The 23,069-nt window shown below is 28.9% G+C and overlaps 1 protein-coding gene and 1 long non-coding RNA gene across 2 annotated transcripts; both read left to right on the plus strand.

Annotated features, from left to right (window-relative positions):
* The first annotated feature begins 1,900 nt into the window (after positions 1-1,900).
* On the plus strand, positions 1,901-5,501 carry LOC105635112 (early nodulin-like protein 18). Its single transcript, XM_012218101.4, has 2 exons — positions 1,901-2,310; positions 4,964-5,501. Exons 1-2 carry the CDS (start codon positions 2,100-2,102, stop codon positions 5,449-5,451), a joined length of 699 nt encoding a protein of 232 aa, XP_012073491.1. The 5' UTR covers positions 1,901-2,099; the 3' UTR covers positions 5,452-5,501.
* Positions 5,502-8,106: 2,605 nt separating this feature from the next.
* On the plus strand, positions 8,107-17,796 carry LOC149496078 (uncharacterized). Its single transcript, XR_016320933.1, has 5 exons — positions 8,107-8,452; positions 9,441-9,526; positions 10,334-15,713; positions 16,702-16,787; positions 17,592-17,796. It is a non-coding gene; the product is annotated as an uncharacterized LOC149496078 (long non-coding RNA).
* Positions 17,797-23,069: the final 5,273 nt, after the last annotated feature.

Consider the following 23,069-nt stretch of genomic DNA (forward strand, 5'->3'; position numbering starts at 1 on the left):
TTCAACTCCAGAAGATTCAGACTGCTGAAAATCCTGCTGATATGTTGACAAAAGTGGTGACAGCTGTCAAGTTCAAACACTGTTTGGACTTGATCAATATTGTTAAAAATTGAAGCTTGGCATTGCCAAGCACATTTGAAGACATTACAACTTTGTGAGAGAAAGAGCAGAAGCTTGCATTGGTGGGATTTTCGCCAAGGTGGAGATTATTGGTTAGGTGGCTTGCAAATCCCACATCGAAAGAAAGGGAAGGGGATAGGGAGTTGTTTGGCTATAAAAGGAGCTTAGCTCCTTAAGTTTTTTTCATTCCAAAAACTTGTCTACTTGTCTTCTAATTCTTAAGTGGGTTAGACAAGTTTCTCTCCTCTCTCAATTTGTATATTTCTTTAGTGAAATATAAATTTGGTAGTGTCCGAGGACGTAGGTAAAATTGGCCGAACCTCGTTAAATTTTGGTGTTCTCTTATTTATTGCTTTTGTCTTTATTTATTTAATAGCTATTGTTGGGCAAAAATATTTTTGGTGGTTATTGTCTAATTAATTACTTCTAGGTAAATTCTGTCTAGGCAAGTGGATTTTAAGTGAGACCATTTGTGACACCTCCACTTACCTGGGAATTTACTTAGTGTAGTTAGTAAGTACAGTAATTCACAAATTGCTTTTGGTGGAAAAAGCCCAATTTCCACAACAAAAGGTTCTCTAGTTTTCTCTATATATAGGTTATTCTTATCAATTCCAAGCATTATATTTTTTTGAGGGTAGTGGAAAAGTCTACTGGCTTGGGTTTAGTTTCGCTCAGTTTTGATAAGTTTTTTTCGTTTTTATTATTAATCTAATAAAACTGATGATTGCTGACCAAAAAAAAATATATATCTTAAGAAACTCATTTAATTTGTTTGAGTTACATTAAATTATTGAGTGAACTAATGTACTGCCCTTAATTTATTTGAGTGAAAATAAGCATTGATCATAACAAAGAGTAAAAATGGCAAAAAAATATTATTTATTAAATCAACAAATGTGACAAGTATTTGACAACATAATATTTTCTCGAAATAAAGGTCAATTCGGCCCTTTGAACTTGTTTAACGAGATGAAAAAAAGTCAAATTTGACCTATTAGGTCAATTTAGCCTCTGAACTTATTTAAAATGACTAAAAAAAATATCAAAATTAACTTTTTAGGCTTATTTAATTCCTGAACTTATTTAAATTTTTTTTCAAATTAGTAAATTGATTCAATTTGACAAGATTGAACTTTTCTCTCTTCTTGTTTTATACTAAAAACACCATATCAAACTTTTTCCAACAGTTCTGAATTGAAGTTTAAGTTTATAATAGTGTCATTTTTTGTAACACAGTAAATTTATAAAACATGTATAATTTAAACTATTTAATACGAGAAATACATAAATTTCATATCAATTTTAAAATATTCAGATTAATATATATTTATAAACTCAAAATTATCGATCAAGATAACAAGGATATAATATACTTTATAAGAGCTTTTTCTTTATTTCATATTTAATTATTTTTTAATAAATTATACAGCTCGAACTCAATTATAATCTTAAATCTCTATAAATATAATGAAAAATCAGCGGTAATTAATTAATCCAAAATATTAAATTTAATCTTTTTAATAATTTTAAATAAATTCAAGGGATAAATTGACTCAAAATTTTAAATTTGATCATTTTAAATAAATTTAGAGTTTAAAATAAAGAAAATAAAAGGTCAAATTTAGCCTTTCTCGGATGTGATAATTATTAGAGAACCAAGGGATTACATAGTTACTGAAATAATGAACACTGCATGATACGTGATCTTGTCCACACGTACAAAAAGTAGACAGTTGTCTGCTGAAGATATATTAAATAGACAAACACCACATAAATTCACAAAGCAACATTTCACCATCTAAAAAGAGAGCAGAATTGGTAATTCCAAGAAAAGGAAGGCTCTATATATAACATGAAAAGTGATACTGTCAAAGAACCTAACAGTTCCGTTTTCCATCCCCTTTCTTCCTCATAATAGTAAAAAGAAAAGATCACCATTACTACACTTCCACTTCACTTTCCCAAAACCATAATTAATGGAACAGAGATCACATCTTCTATCCTTTCCTTCTTCTTGTCTTCTTCTTCTTCTTCTTCTTCTTCCTTTTGTTTCTGCTGGATCTGTTGCAGCTTACAAGAATTACACAGTTGGTGACTCTTTTGGTTGGTATGATAACACTGAAAAGCCTAATCTTGATTATCAGAAATGGGCTGATTCCAAGAATTTCAGCTTGGGAGATTTCCTGAGTAAGCTTTCTAATTAATCTTCTTCTTCTTCTTCTCTCTCTCCATTTAATTTTAATTTATTTTTCTGAATTTTGTTATTTCTTTGTGAAATTTTCATCAATCCATACAAACACACACATATATATAATCTTATATTTATATTTGCAAATTAAAAGTATTAATTATGAGGTAACAAATATGAGAATAATTAGTTTAGAAGTATGCAGATTAAATATGTTCATAATCTGTTCATCTTTTGGTCTAAATTTTTTTAAAAAAAAAGTCTTGTTTATTCTGATATAGTTTTATTGAATTAATCTGCAGTTTTTGTAATAATCAAATATTAATCCACATATCTTTTGATCCTTAGCTCATCAAACTTTATAACAATTAAGATTTTTTTAATAGTAATTTTCTGAAAATACTAAAATAAGAAAATATCATAGTGTTTAGAATAAATGTGAATTTAGCTAATTTAGATGCTCACTTCCTTCTAGTATATGGAAAAAAAATATAGATGCTTTGTTGTCTAATTCTTTTCTAAAGTGATGTGACCTTAGCTGTCACTGTAAATGCTAACCTAAAATCTTAAGAAAGAAAAAAAAAGGAGATATTTGTTAAGTAAAGTGTAATTAAAAAAAAAAATCTCAAAGTAAAGGAAATATTATTGAGACTTTTAGAAATGTATAAAATAAGTTAAGTGATTATTATTTTGAAAATAAAAATAAAAAATTTTCTGTTCGAATCAGACTGAAATCACTAGTTAACCGCCAGTTTAGGGCCGGTTTAGGTTCAGATTTTAACATTCACATGAATTTTAGTCAGTCTTTGAACGACCGATTTTGGTTTAAAATTTTGAACCGATATTTTCGGTTCGATTTCAGATCATCTACAGTACGATTTAGTTCCGGTTCATCTATCGAAAATTATTTTAAAAAATTTAAAATTTATATTACCAATTTTTAAATTGAAAAATAAAAGTAACTAAAGCTAATTATTTATTGATTTCTAAGTCAAATTATTTTTTTTTAGCGTTAGATAAGTAGATTTTTTTACTCGTCGAATTATGTAATTGTATTATTATACATTTTTTATTAAACTATTTATTTTTTATTTTAAATATTAATAATATATTAATTGATTGGTTGGTTGAATTGTTGAATGCATCTTTGATAAAACAATTGCCAAGTAATGTGATCACAGCACCTTCTTTTGTTGCTTTCTTTTCATTTCTCTTTTCCTTCGATTACTTGTTCCTTGGGTTACTCGTTTCACCTTTTCTTAGAACTGTTATTTATTTATTCAAATATATAAGATTTCATTTCAAATTTTTTTGATTAATATATTAAACCAAAAAATGTTAATAATTAAACTTTGTTTAGGGTTGAACGAATAAATAAATAAATAAATAAATAAAATAAGTAGAGTCGGTGCAGTTACATGACTTCACATGGGCAGATGGGCTACGAATTTTGGGCTAAAAGTACGAACCCATGTGAAGTGAGGGTGGAAACGATGCTGTGTCTGTCTAAGTGGGCCCCAGACAGATATTTATTGTGAACTATAAATTGTTCTGTCTTTTTTAGACAAAGACTAACTCTCTCTTCGCAACATGGCACGATATGATTGGTTTTGTCGACCAAAAGGATAAGAAGAAAATAAAATAAAAAAAAAAGCAATTTAATTTTTTTTTTCGGGTCTTTGTAACGAGAATATTCTTATTGTCATTGCTAAATTCTCGCGGAATAATCTTAATTTTTCTGCAACTTCAGTGTCCTTCATGTGAGCTCACAAGCTTATGTGTGTATATATGTTATTTTGCAAACTCTAACATTCTCTGCTTTTAATTAACTAAAGAGTTTTCAATTAATCATGGGAATAATTCAATAAGCTCATATATTAGTGATCACCATGGTTTGGTTCTAAATTGAAATTGAAATGATAAAAGGGTCTGTTCAGTAATATTAACTGTATTAGTTGTTAGCTGTGAGTTGTTTATATAACGGTATAAAGTGCAAGTTTTCGGTAAACATAATTTATTTGATTAGCTGATAAATTTAAAATGATAAAAAAAATAAATGAAATTATTTTATATTATAGGTGGGATTTGTTAATTTGTAAAAAAACAAAAATAGATATATAAATGTCAAAAAAATTATCCATTGTGAACCGTTAAACGGAGATAGTGTTTCATTAGACGCTTCTTAACTTCTAAAAATTACTATATGGATTACTTATGCTAAAAATTACATTAAAAATTATTTTCCAACTGGGCTAAAAATAGAATCATTTTTTTATTTTAGATCAGGATTAAAACCTTGTGTCTAAGGTTTGATTTTAATTCTATTTGGATTTATAGGTCTATTTGGTTAAATTAGCTGTTTTGATAGTTATTAGTTGTTTGGGTAGTGTTTAGCTGTTTAAGTAATTTTTCATTGAACGCTAAAAGCTAAACATTAGAAAAATTAACTTTTTACAAAACGTTAATTTAACCTCTAAAAGCTAGTGCAAATGCTATATTACCGAACACTATAAAAGAAATAATATTTCGCTAAAAGCTTCTTAATGCTGTAGAACACAACCATAATATAATAAGCATTTTATACATACATATTTTCATGTTAATTTGATTATTTTGTTAGTTTGTGATTTTTCCTGTTAATGTTTGATGCAGTTTTCAACACTAACAACAATCATTCAGTCGTTCAAACCTACAATTTCACCACATACAAGTTGTGTGACTATGATAATGCCTTAGACAATGACACTATTGAATGGTCAGTCTCCGATCCATCAAACACCGCCACAACTGGAGTCACTGTAGCAGTTCCTCTATTAAAAGAAGGAACCACATATTTCTTCTCCGGTGATTATGATGGTGATCAATGCAAAGCTGGTCAACATTTCAAAATTAATGTGACCCATGGTCGGGGCTTACCGGAAAGCTTAAAAGATCCTTCTGAGCAAGCTCCAGCGCCAAATAGTCCTGATGTTAGTGGTGAAGATGTCACTCCAGATACGATTGTACCTGCCAATTTCGATAACCCTAAAGATGTAAGCGATGATAATGAAGATTCAGGATCTATTACATTATATCTAAATTTCTTAAACGTGAAATTAAATGTGATTTTATTTTTAGTAGGGTTTTTTTTCATATTTTGATGAGTTGTTTGTTGGTGTTATATTTAAATATTCATTTATTTTTACATAAATTTTTTTGTATCTTCTTTAAAATTGCACTTCATCTTGTAGAATAGTGCAGATATACAAGTTGAAAGGTGTTTGTTTGCGTTGGTTATATATAAAGAGATTGTTATATACAAGTAGATGTGATGATAATGTATACATTATTTCTTGCTTTTGATGAACATATAAGAATATATATATATATATTGGCTTCATTTTTATAAAATTAAGCAAATGGTCTCCTCTTTGGCAAGCAAGTCATAATATTTTTATTCGTATTTCTGTAAAACAATTATCCAGAAATTATATCAGTATTTTTATAAAATTGATTCATTCTTCTTTTGCATTCTGCTTCTCTTCTTTTTTTTTGAATTGTTCAGATCATTCCCCACCTTTGTAATTCTCTCATTACGATGCAATTTGAGATCAGATGTAATTATTCCACTTTCCTTTGTACATTCCACAATTATAGGGAATGTAATTATTCCACTTTCCTTTGTACATTCCACAATTATAGGGAACGACATAACACCATTTAACTCACTATCTCCTTTCGTGCCACTATAAATAGTTTCCCTCCTCATCATTCCTATGATCTTTCCTATGATCTTTGTTGCAGTTACCCTAACTTCAACCTCCATAAGTGTCTTACTATCCACATAAACTTCTTATATAGATTTCGTAGGCTTTTTTCATAAGTGTACGAAAACGCAAACAAATAATAAAGAGTGAGCAGAGTATCGTCCCACAAATATTGTACATCAAGTATCAAAATTGTATTAACTTATTATTATTTAAACGACAATAAAAAGAATGTATTTGAAAATAAAAGAATTGAAGTAAAAATAATAAAAATGATATCAAGCAAGAAGTTGTTGAAAAGAAATCAAGAGTTAAAAGTTACTAGAGATTTTGACTTCACTTAATTCTATCCAGTTTATTATATGTTAGTTTGATAATCAATTTTAACTATTCAAGAAGGAGAAATAACCTTAAATTCGCTAATAAGCTCTCTCCATGTTTTATTAGCTATTTTAACCCACTTCAATTGTCCATCTCTCAATGGCACAATCAAATATAGATTAAATCATTAAGTGCTTGTGATTATTCAAGAATTCACAAATTAAGATCTTTAATTTTATAAAAACCTCCAACGAGTTGTTATTTTCATGAAATTTATTACCCTATTCATATAAAAAATCCTTCTCTCGATAATGATTAATGAAATAAAACAATCGATGAGAGAAACTCTACCTGGAAGCATTATGATCAATAATAAATTAGGTATAAGCCCGCTCATCACACAGATTGCTTTTTTACTTTATTATTGTAGATTGTATTAAAATTTACTTTTTGTTATGCATATAAAAATAAATATTTCTAAAAAAATAAATCTTACAACTTCAGAAAAATGAAGAAGTATATATATATATATATATATATATATATATATGGTAAAAATACAAAATTCCTAGACAATAAGTAGCAGTTAAATTATTTTTGTAGAATTATAAATTTAAAAAACATACAAAAAAAAAAATTCATCTATAAAGATGATAATAATAAATATATAATTAGTATAAATAAATGGAAAAAAATTAAACAATTCAATCTAAAACTAAGAAAAATTCAAATATTAAAACATAAATATAGTTAATTATTTAAAAATAAATAAATTTACAAATTAAAAAGTATTTTAAATAATTTAATAAAAAATAAAATTCAAACCTGAAATATAGATATAGATAATTATTGTTAATGAATATTAATTTTGAAAATGATTCTTTAAATATGAACTTTTAATATTTAGATAATAAAATTAAAATTTAAATGACAAAAATATTATTTTAACTATACATGATAAGGTATTTCAATCCCTTTTTTATTTATTAAATGTATTTATTTTAATTTATTCAATTCTTTTGTTATTTTAAAATGTATTTATTATATATATATACCTACACAAGTAAAGAGATTTCTCTTTGATCTAAATGGCATAATAATAATAAATAAATAAATAAAAATTGTATTTATATTTCTCTCTCCAATTTATTAATTCAATTTTAGTGAAACTCTTTCAAAACTCAAATACTTGAATGTATGCAATTGTAATACCCCGAATTTTTATTTTCGAAATTTTCAAATTTAATTTAAATCAAAAATAAGAAATTTTGACAATGTGGGCTGTAAATGTAACACAGTCTCAAATCGAGCCCAAATTTTTGAGTTGGGCCCAAGCCCAAAAACAGATTATTCGGGAATTTCGATTAGAGAACACTTAAAAAGTTTTGATGAAATAAAATGAGACTCTAGTTACTAATTGATTACAAATGTATGTATATGTATGTAACTGCAATATAAATTAATTGTCTTAAAATCAAATATCATTACTATTAATATTGTATTATAATTGAGTAAAATTAGAAAATATTGCGAAACCGAACTAAATAAACAAAATAAGTCGAACCAGACCAAAAATCAAATTGATTTTCGAAAACCAAATGAATAACTTGAGAATCATGTGAAAAACCTGCAAATCGAGTAAAAATCGAGATGAGTCGTTGAATCAGGCCGATCCGGTTCGGATCGAACCGGAATCATCTAGAAGTTGGACATACTTTATTTCTTTTCTTTTCTTCTTCTTCTTCCTTTCCTCTCCTGCGTCGACCTCATCTCCTCCTCCTCTTCTACTCTTCTTCTCTTCCTCTTTCTTCTTCTTCTTCTTCTTCTTCTTTCTTTCTTTCCTTTTTCTTTCTTTCTTTCCCTTTCTTCTTCCCTGCAACTGGGTCTGCGTCATTGCCAGCTCCTCCTCTAGCTCATCGCGCCACCACAGCCCCTTCTGCCTTCGATCGAGCAAGCGCCGCGCTTCACCCAGCTCGTCGCGCCATCGCCACCGCCTAGCCGCCGCTCCAGCACGCCTCCGATCACCAAGCTAGCAGAAATTCAACAAAAAAAAAAAAAAAAAAATTATATCGGGGTATAAATTAATTTAAATACATTTTAGTTAATTAATTTAATTTTATTAATGATAGTTAATTAAATTTAGTTAGGTTAATTTTAATAATTTTAGTTGATTTAGTTAATGTTAATAATATTAGTTAATTAAATTAAGTTTATTATTTGCAGTTAATTAATTTAGTAGTATTAGTTAATGAAATTAATTTTATTATTTGTAGTCAATTAGTTTAGTTAAGTTAATGTTAGTAATGTTAGTTAATTAAATTAATTTTATTTGTAGTTAATTAATTTGGTAAATTTAATTTGGTCATTGTGAGTAGTTAATAGCTTTATAATATTAGTGTTGATATAATTAAGGTAGTTTAAAAATAATGTTATTGTAATGTATAAATTGGATTGTGTGGTGATGTTGAGATTGAAGGAGGATGGGAAAATGTCATTTGATTAATTTCCCGATGGATGGGCTGTGTGGTTTGAAATTATTAGATAAACTGTTGATATTTTAATAGGTGGATAATCCAAATTTTAGGGGAGATGCTGCCGAAAAGTCGGTAGAAAATAAATTGTATTTTAGAAACTAAATTACTTATAGCGATTAAATTATTCATAGAAATTAAAAATATAGAATAAGATTATGAGAGGGATAAATAAACAAATAAATAAATAAACAAGAGGAATGAATTTATATATAGTTCAGTGAATTAAATACCGACTAAAGTTATTAACGTTATGAATATTATATGATCAATTGTATTATCATTATTAATATTATTATTATTAATCATATTAAATACTTTGATTAGTAGTATCATAAAATATTAATTACCAAATAATTAGACGTTTTACTTAACGAATAAATTAGAAGAAATAAATCAAATAAAGATGCACTATAGATATACAGTTTAGTTTGATAAGTTAGTGAACCGACGAGTAACGAAAACAAATAAATGAATGTAAACTGCATTTTCCAAATTAGAATTCTTATGTAGAATTTTCTTATTATATAGATACTTATAAAGTTTCGGACTGTGAAGACAAAGGCTGGGAGCGCACAATAAGAAAGGCAGTCCTTTGAAGGACAACAAAAAAAACTGTGAGTAGTGTTAGATAATTCGCCTCATCTGCCTGCATTCATGCATTCACGACTAAATGTTATCATGCATTACTGCTATATTGTGATGCACTATTTATTGATATTAAATAATGTTTGATTACCTGTGATGTGATATTGCTGTGCCTTGTTTGTGTGGAATTGGGATGATGTGGACCACCATGGATTTGTGAGGACGGTATATGTGATATGGATTCTGAATATGATATGATATGGAGTTTGACCGTCAGCCGGGAAATGGGAGATCGGCCCCCCCGTGTGCACCTGATGATATGGATTATATGGAAAACCATAGGATGGCTTCTTGTTGTTGCGCACCTGATGATCTAGATTTGATTGTAGCCCACAGGGTGGCCTCTTGTTGTGAGCACTTGATGATCTAGATTGGATGGAGACCACCGGGTTGCCTCCTGTTGGCATTTTTTTTTTTAAAAAAGAGAGAGAATGGAAAAACAATGAGAGGACTGGTCAGTGAGGATTAGACCAGTTGGCCGTATGGGGGTCGGCTCCCTGCTGCACATGTATGAGAGGGCGAGCCATGTGTGAGGACGGCTCGTTGGGGTTTTAGGTGGTGCCACTGACTAATTTCCACGTGATGTGATTATATGAAGGTGATACTAATTGTGGTTGCTGTTGTATTGCCATTTGTGTGACACTGCATGATCATAAATTTAATCGATAAACAAATAAAAATATTTTAGCATCTGTATGATTGTGTGGGGTGAGAGGGTTATCTAACCCTACTCATTGAGTTTGGCGCTCACCCCTGTCTACCTATTTTTTTTCCAGGTAATAGAAGAAAGAAAAATCCTATGGAGTTGAGACATAAGTATAGAAGACTGTAAACGATAAATAAATGATGATGTAAATGTACAGGTAGAGTTCCGCAATTGTATTCTAGTGGGTTGTAGATGAACTGTACTAGTGGTACATAATTGAAATAAATTATTGGGCCTGTATCCACAATTATGAATAGTAAATGAGATTTGCATAATATAGGCTTACTACGGGCTTCGGGGGCCTTAAGCCCACCCAGGTCCTAGTGCCGGTCCGGTCCATGGAAATGGGTCGTGTCAAAGTTGGTATCAGAGCATAAGTTGGGCCTTAGGAATCAATTGCGGAACTTAGGAAATTGAAACATAGGACTCCTATGTTGGGATCGGTCGTAACCAACAAAGGAGATGTAGTCTGGATTGAATTCCATTTTAGTGCCGGTGGACGCATCGCGCACGAGGATGGGAGGAAATCTATATGAAACTTAGGATGAGAATTAAAGGTAGATAAATAATAGTAAATTATAAATAGGTCTGGGTAACTGACGTTGATAAAATAAATTTTGAGTTTTGCTAAATCCTCTCCATAAATTTTGAAGCAGAGAATCAGTTGGAAATTGATGTAATGGCCTGATCACCCAGTACACCTTGATCCAACAAGAGACACTGCTTCGTGAATTACTTGAAACTGTTTAGAAAAGAATTCAGAGTTTTAAAGACAATAAGAAAGTGAGTTTATTTGAATAATTATATATAAAAAAAATGTTTTAGTATTTATTGGAAATTGTTTTTGTTGTGAAGTTGCAATTAATTGTTTAGTTTTATTGTTCTGTCGATTCTCTACAACGATTGCAATTTTGATTTATTGTCTATCCCGAGGACTAAATTAGGCCTACAGAAAATAATAGTGATAAATTAATAATAAATGGTATAGAATATGAATTTGAATGAAAATTTCAATTAAGATATAGATTAAATTCTAGGAATGTTGCGGTTAGGGATTACAGAGTGGAAATTGTAATCTAAATTAGAAAGGGAGGATTTAGGATAAATAATCATACTAGACAAGAAATCCTCAATTAACCAAGGCAAAACTTAAGGATGTAAAAAGAGGAAATTTGTAAATTTCTCAAGTAGAATATTAAGGAGAATAGAAATTTATTGGAATAATTAAATAAAGTCAAACGTAGAAACAATAAATTGTGTTTAAGTACAACAAAAGGTAGTTGAAAGGTAGTTGATTGGGTAATTCTCGACATATAGAATTTAAATAGAGTTATTAAAGCAATATAAAAGACAAAGGTAATTTAACCATAAGAGTAAATGTGAAGACACATAATTTCTGATAGGTCATATTGAGGTGAGGCAAAATAACTAAACAGAATAAAGAAGCAGGTAAAACTTCCTTGAACAATTAGCATGAAAGGTAAGATTTTGGGTGTTTTAATATAGAATTAAAAGTAGTAAATAATTGGGCAAAGGTTTGAATTTAAAATTTGATTAATATGGAAAAGATTGACTAATAGATAATAGAAGTAATTATAAGCCATGGAATTATTATAAATCTATATGAGAAATTTACGAAAAAAAAATGATAAGTTGAGCAATTCAATTGAATCGTTAACAGACTTATACTTAGTGGGCTAGACTAAATTGATGAATTAATTATAATAAAATGAATGTAGAAGATGATGAATAACTTTAAATCACAAATGGGGGAATGAATGGGGAAAGGAACGTGGATGCTATAGGAAAACTTAATAATTAAGGGAATTTGATATATCTAGGTAGAGAGTTATGTAAAAAGAACTAGTAGTAATTGTGAATCTAAGTTAATTATAAGAAACGTATATAAAATTTGCTTTCAAGCATTAAGTACAAAATTAGATTGAGGTGCTAAGTAAAATAAAAGCAAAATGTAACAAAATTTGGAAGAGGATAAAAGTCAAAGATAACTCATAATAATGAAGTAGAGATTGAAAAAAAAAATTAAAAATTAAATTAGAATAAAGAAAGCTAAGAAGCAATGACCTTAGGAACGCCATAGATTCATGTACCCATCCTTAAAACTCTTTTACGGATAAGACTTAAATGAGGTTGGGTACACTAAAGAGATATGAAGGATAAAAGAAATATTAAAAAAATAATAAAAATAAATTGGGAAAGAAATAAAGCTCAAATGTAAGAAATATGTATACAAAATAATAATAATAGTAAAAATAAAGATAAAGATAAATAATAAATAAAAATAATAATAATAATAATAATAATAATAATAATAATAAAATAAAAATAACCTTTGAAAAAAAAAATTTGAATTAAGGTGTGAACTAATATATTTGACAGACTAGAAATAGCCAAAGGAATAATAATGATGGATATTAGAATATTCTTGGTTAAGAAGATCATTTAGGGATGAAATATGTAACAGAAGACTGGAACTTGATGATTTGAGGATTGTCCTCGTGGAGATAGACAATTCATTTTTGTGAAATAACAAAAGGTTTTCAAAAAATACAGCGGGTATTGATTTTCAAACTTGATAAAAATATTTTTATACCGCGATTGATATTGGTATTTAAATGACATTAAGGTAAATGCAAATATTTATTATAAGAATTTTAAAGTTATGTGTGTGTGACATGCTGATATTGTTACACGTGGAAAAAAAAAATTATTTTGAAAATTTTTTTAGATATAGTCAGTTACCCAAGAATGGTCAACCTAGGCTGTAGTTGATAACTCATTAGTTGAATTTTTGAATATACGATTAATCTAATGATTTATATCAGCGAAATAATGTATATTATAACTATTAGTAAATCAAGACTTTTAATTTGCTCAAAAATCTTTAGTAGACAGTTGATGAAATGTCTGATATGAGATAATTAGTGTTGCAAACTATTATTATAAATGAAACCATTGAATAGAAACTTTCTTAAGAAAAAGAGATTTGACATCAGTAACAGAAATGAACTGTAGAATTAACTTGGGAATAAGAGATATAAAGCAGTGAAACTTAGAAATAGATATATTAAAAAAAAATAGAAATTTTGAGTACTATGCCTTTTTAACTGTAGTAAATTGTGACAACAGAATTAAAGAGACTTGATGTGGAAACTTACATTGCCAGGTAATTTACGAAATCATAAGAAAACTATTCTACTTTAGAGAACGTTTTGGAGTAAAAGATATGCTAATACAATACAATGTAAATATGTGACAAAGTTGATAAATATTAAAATTAATAAATTTAAATCCTGACAAGATGGCTGGCAGCAAAGAAAAAGAATATTCGAAGTTGATCATTCTGTGAGACAATGCTTAAATTGATTAGGGGGCTATCTGAAAATGATAACAGTAGCAGATGTAAACAACCCATAAATTTATTAAACAATTAAACTTCAAGAGGAAAGTTTGAGAATAGTGATTAAATTAGTGAAATGTATAGATATTAGTTGATATTAGTTGAGGTTGAGATAAGAACACCAGGTGGCATTGTGCTAACCTGAGAAACTAGAGTTGATAAGGTTAAATGAATAAATTTAAGGAAGTGATAAATACCTTGCTAAACTTAAATAAGAAAAGGGTGAGATAGATAAATTGATACTATATTTTAAAACTTGGATGGAAAATTAAACAATTAGCTTAAGTATTATAAATGTGGAGTAGGACCTTGCGATTATTTCATAATTAAGGTATAAACTGAACTTTTATATGGAACGAATAAATTATTTAGTTGACGCAGAGTTGGGTGAAAGAAATTGAGTTAGTGATGTCTACTTAAATGGTGTAATGTCGGAATTGTATGACAGTGTTATGTCGGGACTTAAGAACTGTTATTGAGATAATAAATATTAGGGTGAAACGATAGTGATCGGATAAATCGTGAAAAATCATGATTCGTAGTATAAAGAAACTAAGTGGAAGGAATGTTGAATAAGTATGCTTTACTATCATTAAGATGAATTAATAAACAACCTAAGTGAAATGAGCGGTTATTATGAAAGTCAACTTTTAATGATATATGTTAAGATAATTTAAGGAATAAGTGTTAGATGTAAGGACGACGATTAAATAGAAAGTGTGGAGATCCCTATAGAGTAAGATAACTAATAGTGCAGAGATGTCCTTAGTAAAGGAGCTGTTTAAATAATTACGCTAATATACAACAAATATATTATAAGAAAGATAGGACTTGTGTAAATAAGACTCGAATCGTCCTGCGATATTATAAAAAGCAGGGGTTACAAGATAATTTTCCTTAAACTTGCGTCTCTTAGACGAAGCTTCTTGTAAGCCTTGGGCAAGTAGTGCGAACATGGAACAAAACGTTGCTTTAAATAAGGTAATTGGTAACAGAAGAACAACTAGAATACCTCTACTCATCTTTCCTCGATCAATATATGGGTTCTGGAGCTGTCATTTGAAAATTGAAGTAATTCCTATGACTTTGAAATTCTATCTCTCTGTCCATTCTCATTCTTTTTCCACTAGACTCAATTCGAGGACGAATTGTCTTAAGGGGGGAAGATTGTAATACCCCGAATTTTTATTTTCGAAATTTTCAAATTTAATTTAAATCAAAAATAAGAAATTTTGACAGTGTGGGCTGTAAATGTAACACAGTCTCAAATCGAGCCCAAATTTTTGAGTTGGGCCCAAGCCCAAAAACAGATTATTCGGGAATTTCGATTAGAGAACACTTAAAAAGTTTCGATGAAATAAAATGGGACTCTAGTTACTAATTGATTACAAATGTATGTATATGTATGTAACTGCAATATAAATTAATTGTCTTAAAATCAAATATCATTACTATTAATATTGTATTATAATTGAGTAAATAGAGAAAATATTGCGAAACCGAACTAAATAAACAAAATAAGTCGAACCAGACCCAAAAATCAAATTGATTTTTCGAAAACCAAATGAATAACTTGAGAATCATGTGAAAAACCTGCAAATCGAGTAAAAATCGAGATGAGTCGTTGAATCAGACCGATCCGGTTCGGATCGAACCGGAATCATCTAGAAGTTGGACATACTTTATTTCTTTTCTTTTCTTCTTCTTCTTCCTTTCCTCTCCTGCGTCGACCTCATCTCCTCCTCCTCTTCTCCTCTTCTTCTCTTCCTCTTTCTTCTTCTTCTTCTTCTTCTTTCTTTCTTTCCTTTTTCTTTCTTTCTTTCCCTTTCTTCTTCCCTGCAACTGGGTCTGCGTCATTGCCAGCTCCTCCTCTAGCTCATCGCGCCACCACAGCCCCTTCTGCCTTCGATCGAGCAAGCGCCGCGCCTCACCCAGCTCGTCACGCCATCGCCACCGCCTAGCCGCCGCTCCAGCACGCCTCCGATCACCAAGCTAGCAGAAATTCAACAAAAAAAAAAATTATATCGGGGTATAAATTAATTTAAATACATTTTAGTTAATTAATTTAATTTTATTAATGATAGTTAATTAAATTTAGTTAGTTTAATTTTAATAATTTTAGTTGATTTAGTTAATGTTAATAATATTAGTTAATTAAATTAAGTTTATTATTTGCAGTTAATTAATTTAGTAGTATTAGTTAATGAAATTAATTTTATTATTTGTAGTCAATTAGGTTAGTTAAGTTAATGTTAGTAATGTTAGTTAATTAAATTAATTTTATTTGTAGTTAATTAATTTGGTTAATTTAATTTGGTCATTGTGAGTAGTTAATAGCTTTATAATATTAGTGTTGATATAATTAAGGTAGTTTAAAAATAATGTTATTGTAATGTATAAATTGGATTGTGTGGTGATGTTGAGATTGAAGGAGGATGGGAAAATGTCATTTGATTAATTGCCCGATGGATGGGCTGTGTGGTTTGAAATTATTAGATAAACTGTTGATATTTTAACAGGTGGATAATCCAAATTTTAGGGGAGATGCTGCCAAAAAGTCGGTAGAAAATAAATTGTATTTTAGAAACTAAATTACTTATAGCGATTAAATTATTCATAGAAATTAAAAATATAGAATAAGATTATGAGAGGGATAAATAAACAAATAAATAAATAAACAAGAGGAATGAATTTATATATAGTTCAGTGAATTAAATACCGACTAAAGTTATTAACGTTATGAATATTATATGATCAATCGTATTATCATTATTAATATTATTATTATTAATCATATTAAATATTTTGATTAGTAGTATCATAAAATATTAATTACCAAATAATTAGACGTTTTACTTAACGAATAAATTAGAAGAAATAAATCAAATAAAGATGCACTATAGATATACAGTTTAGTTTGATAAGTTAGTGAACCGACGAGTAACGAAAACAAATAAATGAATGTAAACTGCATTTTCCAAATTAGAATTCTTATGTAGAATTTTCTTATTATATAGATACTTATAAAGTTTCGGACTGTGAAGACAAAGGCTGGGAGCGCACAATAAGAAAGGCAGTCCTTTGAAGGACAACAAAAAAAACTGTGAGTAGTGTTAGATAATTCGCCTCATCTGCCTGCATTCATGCATTCACGACTAAATGTTATCATGCATTACTGCTATATTGTGATGCACTATTTGTTGATATTAAATAATGTTTGATTACCTGTGATGTGATATTGCTGTGCCTTGTTTGTGTGGAATTGGGATGATGTGGACCACCATGGATTTGTGAGGACGGTCTATGTGATATGGATTTTGAATATGATATGATATGGAGTTTGACCGTCAGCCGGGTAAATGGGAGATCGGCGCCCCCGTGTGCACTTGATGATATGGATTATATGGAAAACCACAGGATGACTTCTTGTTGTTGCGCACCTGATGATCTAGATTTGATTGTAGCCCGCAGGGTGGCCTCCTATTGTGAGCACTTGATGATCTAGATTGGATGGAGACCACCGGTTTGCCTCCTGTTGGCATTTTTTTTTTAAAAAAAGAGAATGGAAAAACAATGAGAGGACTGGTCAATGAGGATTAGACCAGTTGGCCGTATGGGGGTCGGCTCCCTGGTGCACATGTATGAGAGGGCGAGCCATGTGTGAGGACGGCTCGTTGGGGTTTTAGGTGGTGCCACTGACTAATTTCCACGTGATGTGATTATATGAAGGTGATACTAATTGTGGTTGCTGTTGTTTTGCCATTTGTGTGACACTGCATGATCATAAATTTAATCGATAAACAAATAAAAATATTTTAGCATCTGTATGATTGTGTGGAGTGAGAGGGTTATCTAACCCTACTCATTGAGTTTGGCGCTCACCCCTGCCTACCTATTTTTTTTCCAGGTAATAGAAGAAAGAAAAATCTTATGGAGTTGAGACATAAGTATAGAAGACTGTAAACGATAAATAAATGATGATGTAAATGTACAGGTAGAGTTCCGCAATTGTATTCTAGTGGGTTGTAGATGAACTGTACTAGTGGTACATAATTGAAATAAATTATTGGGCCTGTATCCACAATTATGAATAGTAAATGAGATTTGCATAATATAGGCTTACTATGGGCTTCGGGGGCCTTAAGCCCACCTAGGTCCTAGTGCCGGTCCGGTCCATGGAAATGGGTCGTGACAAAGTTGGTATCAGAGCATAAGTTGGGCCTTAGGAATCAATTGCGGAACTTAGGAAATTGAAACATAGGACTCCTATGTTGGGATCGGTCGTAACCGACAAAGGAGATGTAGTCTGGATTGAATTCCATTTTAGTGCCGGTGGACGCATCGCGCACGAGGATGGGAGGAAATCATTATTAATATTATTATTATTAATAATATCACATCATATTCAGAATCCATATCACATAGACCGTCCTCACAAATCCATGGTGGTCCACATCATTCCAATTCCACACAAACAAGGCACAGCAATATCACATCACAGGTAATCAAACATTATTTAATATCAACAAATAGTGCATCACAATATAGCAGTAATGCATGATAACATTTAGTCGTGAATGCATGAATGCAGGCAGATGAGGCGAATTATCTAACACTACTCACAGTTTTTTTTGTTGTCTTTCAAAGGACTGCCTTTCTTATTGTGCGCTCCCAGCCTTTGTCTTCACAGTCCGAAACTTTATAAGTATCTATATAATAAGAAAATTCTACATAAGAATTCTAATTTGGAAAATGCAGTTTACATTCATTTATTTGTTTTCGTTACTCGTCGGTTCACTAACTTATCAAACTAAACTGTATATCTATAGTGCATCTTTATTTGATTTATTTTTTCTAATTTATTCGTTAAGTAAAACGTCTAATTATTTGGTAATTAATATCTATATGAAACTTAGGATGAGAATTAAAGGTAGATAAATAATAGTAAATTATAAATAGGTCTGGGTAATTGACGTTGATAAAATAAATTTTGAGTTTTGCTAAATCCTCTCCATAAATTTTGAAGCAGAAAATCAGTTGGAAATTGAAAATAAAAAAAAAAAAATTCAGTTTGAATAACCGACGGTTCAGGGCTGGTTCAAGTTCAGATTTTAACATTCACATGAACCTTAACCGGCCCTTGAACCACTGGCTCCGGTTCAAAATTTAAACCGACGGCTCCGATTCGGTTCCGGTTCATCTATAGTATAGTTTGGTTTCGATTCGATTTCGATTCAAAATAAACTCGTGGCCATGCCTACAATGGAAAAAACACCATACTTGTAACATGATAAATGTGAATTCATGTAAGAATCAAGTGAGACTATATAACATGATAAATGAATAAAAATGATGTCTCTTAATAATATTGTATAATATGATAAATGGATAAAAAATTATAAACTTTAAACATACATTTTAAAAACTAATATGAACCAACTCTATCGGTATAAATTAATTCTATTATTTTTATAAAATTGAAAAACAAAGATTATTTACTTACTATTTTATTTCATCTGAATTTAACCCTTCTAATTTTTGATTTTTTTTAAATCAAGAAGATGTTAAATAAAATTAAAATTTAATTGAAAATTAATATTCCAGCAACTGCAGGCGAGGATGGATACAGAAGCTCCAGTTAACCTCCAGTGCGGACAAACCACGAGTTCTTTGGAACATCTCAACATTTAGAAATTTAGAATACAGTAGTGCTTTCGGATTTAGATCACTCAAAGGAAGTGAAATGATGGGAAGACGAGAGTAGGGCATTGTCTCTTTTACCCTTCCGTGTAAATGCTATTATTGCCATCTTTGATCAAAAGTTGAGTGCATTGTCTCTTTTTAGCCTTACGTGGGATACATTTATACGGATATGTATCTGACAAACTTAATCATTAATGGATAGTTATTTTCCAAATATTTAACCAATTATGGTATTGTTTTAGAGTAAATATTCTAATTTCTAAATCCATCTAGATGTAATTAAAAAAAAAAAAAACTTATTCATATTCTAGTTAGAATATTTGCATTTATTGAATCGTCACACATGCAATGAGCTATTAATTAATTAGTTAATATTATCAATTTGTACATAACATAACCATTTCATGTTAAAATATTGTAGGTTATAAATTGTGAAAAAAATAAAAACAACGAACTTTATGTGTTGTAACTAATCTGTATTGCATCCATGCTAAATTTATTTTAATTCAATTGCATGTTAAAAATGATAAATTGACTTATACAACAACAGTAATTGTACGAATTGGGTGTTATATGGTAGAGTGTTTGTTTTGCTTGTTTTGTTATGTAAAAAATCAGGGATTAGAAGAATAGTATCCCATCTTTTTTTTTTATTATTTTTTAAAGATAAAAATATATATTATACTCTTTAATTTGCGGATCATCATATTACTTGAGATATTAGAGTAAAACTAATTTCCATTATTTGGAAAATAAATCTTTTTTTTACCATCTAATTTTTCAATTTTGTCTCTCTACCAGAATTACGAGCATCTTCAACCTACAATTTCTTATATAATCTTTCTACCACTCTCATAAAATTGATCTTTTTCTTTGATTTCTCTACTCTATATATCATAAATGCATCAATTTTGATCTCTATTTCTTCCCTTTTTTTGACCGGACACTAATTTTGATCGCTAATCTCACCTTCATTGATATTTTTTCTTATCACTAGGTGCTTGGTGACAACCATAAACTATTTATTTCTCTTTTATTTCTTCAAAATAAAATTTGCAAAAATATGATATCAAATTTTAAATATTTTAATAAATAAATTATAGTTCCTCCTGCGATACTCCAACCACCCCATGAATTGGTTATTCCTAAACGAGCCATGAAGTCTTTTTCTCTTTTGCATTAAGATAAAAGATAAAAAAAAAAACGATTTGATCCAATCTAAATCTATTTGAATGTAACATATAATAGTGGAGCCCGAGAGTTGATGTGTATTCGAATCATGGAACTAGTAATCGATGATATTCTTTGTATCTGATTGTTTAGTTTTTCTAAGCTTCTCCATGAAGTTCTAGCATTAATCTATCTCATTTAACCAACAAATCAAATTCAATCCCAACTCCAGGTTCAATATTAGATTAATAAAATATACAGAGTCAAAACTTAATGCAGTTACTTTTACAACCCTACCAACCATAATAACGAGATTAATCAATAAACAAAAAATTCTCTGTCAACTCATTTTACATAAAGAAACATTATGTCAACTGATCCCTCCACAGAAAGAAATTAAACTAAACAAAATAACAAAATTCAAATTTATGATGGATTATTAAGTTTGTGTACCTCTCAACATTCTTCTTTGGAAGTCATTAATTAATCTATAAATAATATAAATTGAGAAAATTATAGAAGATTGTACACACACACACATATATATATATATAAAATAAAAATGGAAAAATTATTAGACAAAAATATGATATAATTGACATATTGTTAATAAATATAACTAGAATTAGAATATACAATTTTAATTTGAAACTAGGAACAAGAAATTCAAAATCTAATATATTAAATATTTAAAAATATAATATATTAAATATTTAAAAATCAAATATGATTTTGGGATAAACGACATAAAAGAGTCTTGAAGAGAATATTTTAGATACGTGAACGAATTATTATTTTTTAAATATTATTAAAAATGATATTTAAAATAAAAAATTATGCAGTAAAATATAAGAAATGATGTATATTAAAACTTTACTTGATTGTTTAGACAAATAATTTAGAACCTTATTCCCTTTCCCTTCTCTCTTTTTCTCTCTAGTTTTTGAACCTAATTTTAGTTTAAACAGCGTTCACTACTTTCTACTTTTTATCTCGTTTCATCTTTTTTTGCTTTTCATTTTTTATTCACTTTAATAAACACAAAACTGTTTTTCCTATCACATATCTGTCTTTTTTTTTTTTTTTTTTTTTTTTGCTATTGTTGCGTTTTCTCCATATTTGAATTTTTTTTGTCTATTCTTTATGAGAATTTATTATTGAATAAAGATATGATATTTGACTTTATTTGGTTAGAGACTTTAGATCTTGATTTGGAGGTGTGGATCTTCGATTAATGGAGCTTCATAGTGCGGCATGTTGCTCAATTGATTCTATTAGCGAATAGCAGCAGAAACTCATCTGTGTTTGTCATATATTGCAAATTCTTGGAAAAATAATCCAACTATAAAAGATCCAGCGAAGTTATTATTTTGTTATCCAAATCAATTAATGGACTAAATGCTGCTATAACGATTTATATCTTTTGTCAAAATCAATTCCGAGTAGATAAATCTTTTTTTTTTTTTTAATTTCATCATTCAAAAGAATATGAATTATTTTCTTTCGTTAAAAGATCAACAAACTCTATTAGCTACTAACAGCAAACTTCCATATCTAGAATATATGAGTGTTTGTAATTCTTGATATTATTAATAAATTACATTTAAAAAACTTTTCTTTAGTTTTTTAATAAATTATTTTCATTTAACTACAAAACTCTACATATTTTAAGTATAAAAATGAAACTTAATGCAATATTTTTGTATAATTAGAAAAAACATGTCATATATATATCGATATCCTTTTTAAAAGTTTTCTTATTTATATTTTGTATTCTCTCTTAATTTACATAGTATAAAAGCCAAATTTACATGGTTCGGTTCGGTCGCCATAAGTAGTAACCCTCTTCATTATTCCTATGATCTTTCTTGCAGTTACGTACCCTAACTTCAACCTCCATAACTGCCTTACCATTTACAAAAGCTCCTTATATAGGTTCTACGTGAAGGAGATGATTACTATCTTTAAGGCTTTCTTTCTTAGGATTTTGAAAAAAACAATAACAACAAGACTTTTTTCAATTTTTCTTACAGGCAATATACAAATATTAATCGTTAATGCATAGTTATTTTTCCAAATATATAACCAATTACAAGTGTATATATATATATATATATATATATATATATATATATATATATATTAAATCCATCTAGATGTTCACTTTGATGCAATTATAAAAAGAAAAAAAAAAATCTTATATATGATTGTTAGAATATGTGCATTTATTGAATCGTCACACATGCAATTAATGAGTTATTAATTAATTAATTAATTAATATTATTAACTTGTACATAACTATTTCATGTTATAGTTTTGTAGGTTACAAGTTGTGAAAAAATAAAAATCATGAAACTCTCTGTGGTGTAACTAATCTGTAATGCATCAATGCTAAATTTATTTTATTTTAATTGTATGTTATAAATGACAAATTGAACTATAAAACTATTTTTGACAATAATTATTAGAATTAGGTGTTACATGATGGAGTTTTTGTTTTGCCATGTAAAA

The sequence above is a fragment of the Jatropha curcas genome, chromosome 5, assembly GCF_041381405.1.
Source record: "Jatropha curcas cultivar XTBG-Jc1 chromosome 5, XTBG_Jcur_1.0, whole genome shotgun sequence".
Taxonomy (NCBI): domain Eukaryota; kingdom Viridiplantae; phylum Streptophyta; class Magnoliopsida; order Malpighiales; family Euphorbiaceae; genus Jatropha; species Jatropha curcas.

Bases quoted from the DNA above. Each gene is read 5' to 3' on its own strand.
- LOC105635112 (XM_012218101.4), top strand. From the start codon at position 2,100: ATGGAACAGAGATCACATCTTCTATCCTTTCCTTCTTCTTGTCTTCTT. The intron at 2,311-4,963 runs GTAAGCTTTCTA...TGTTTGATGCAG, and splicing joins CAGCTTGGGAGATTTCCTGA to TTTTCAACACTAACAACAAT.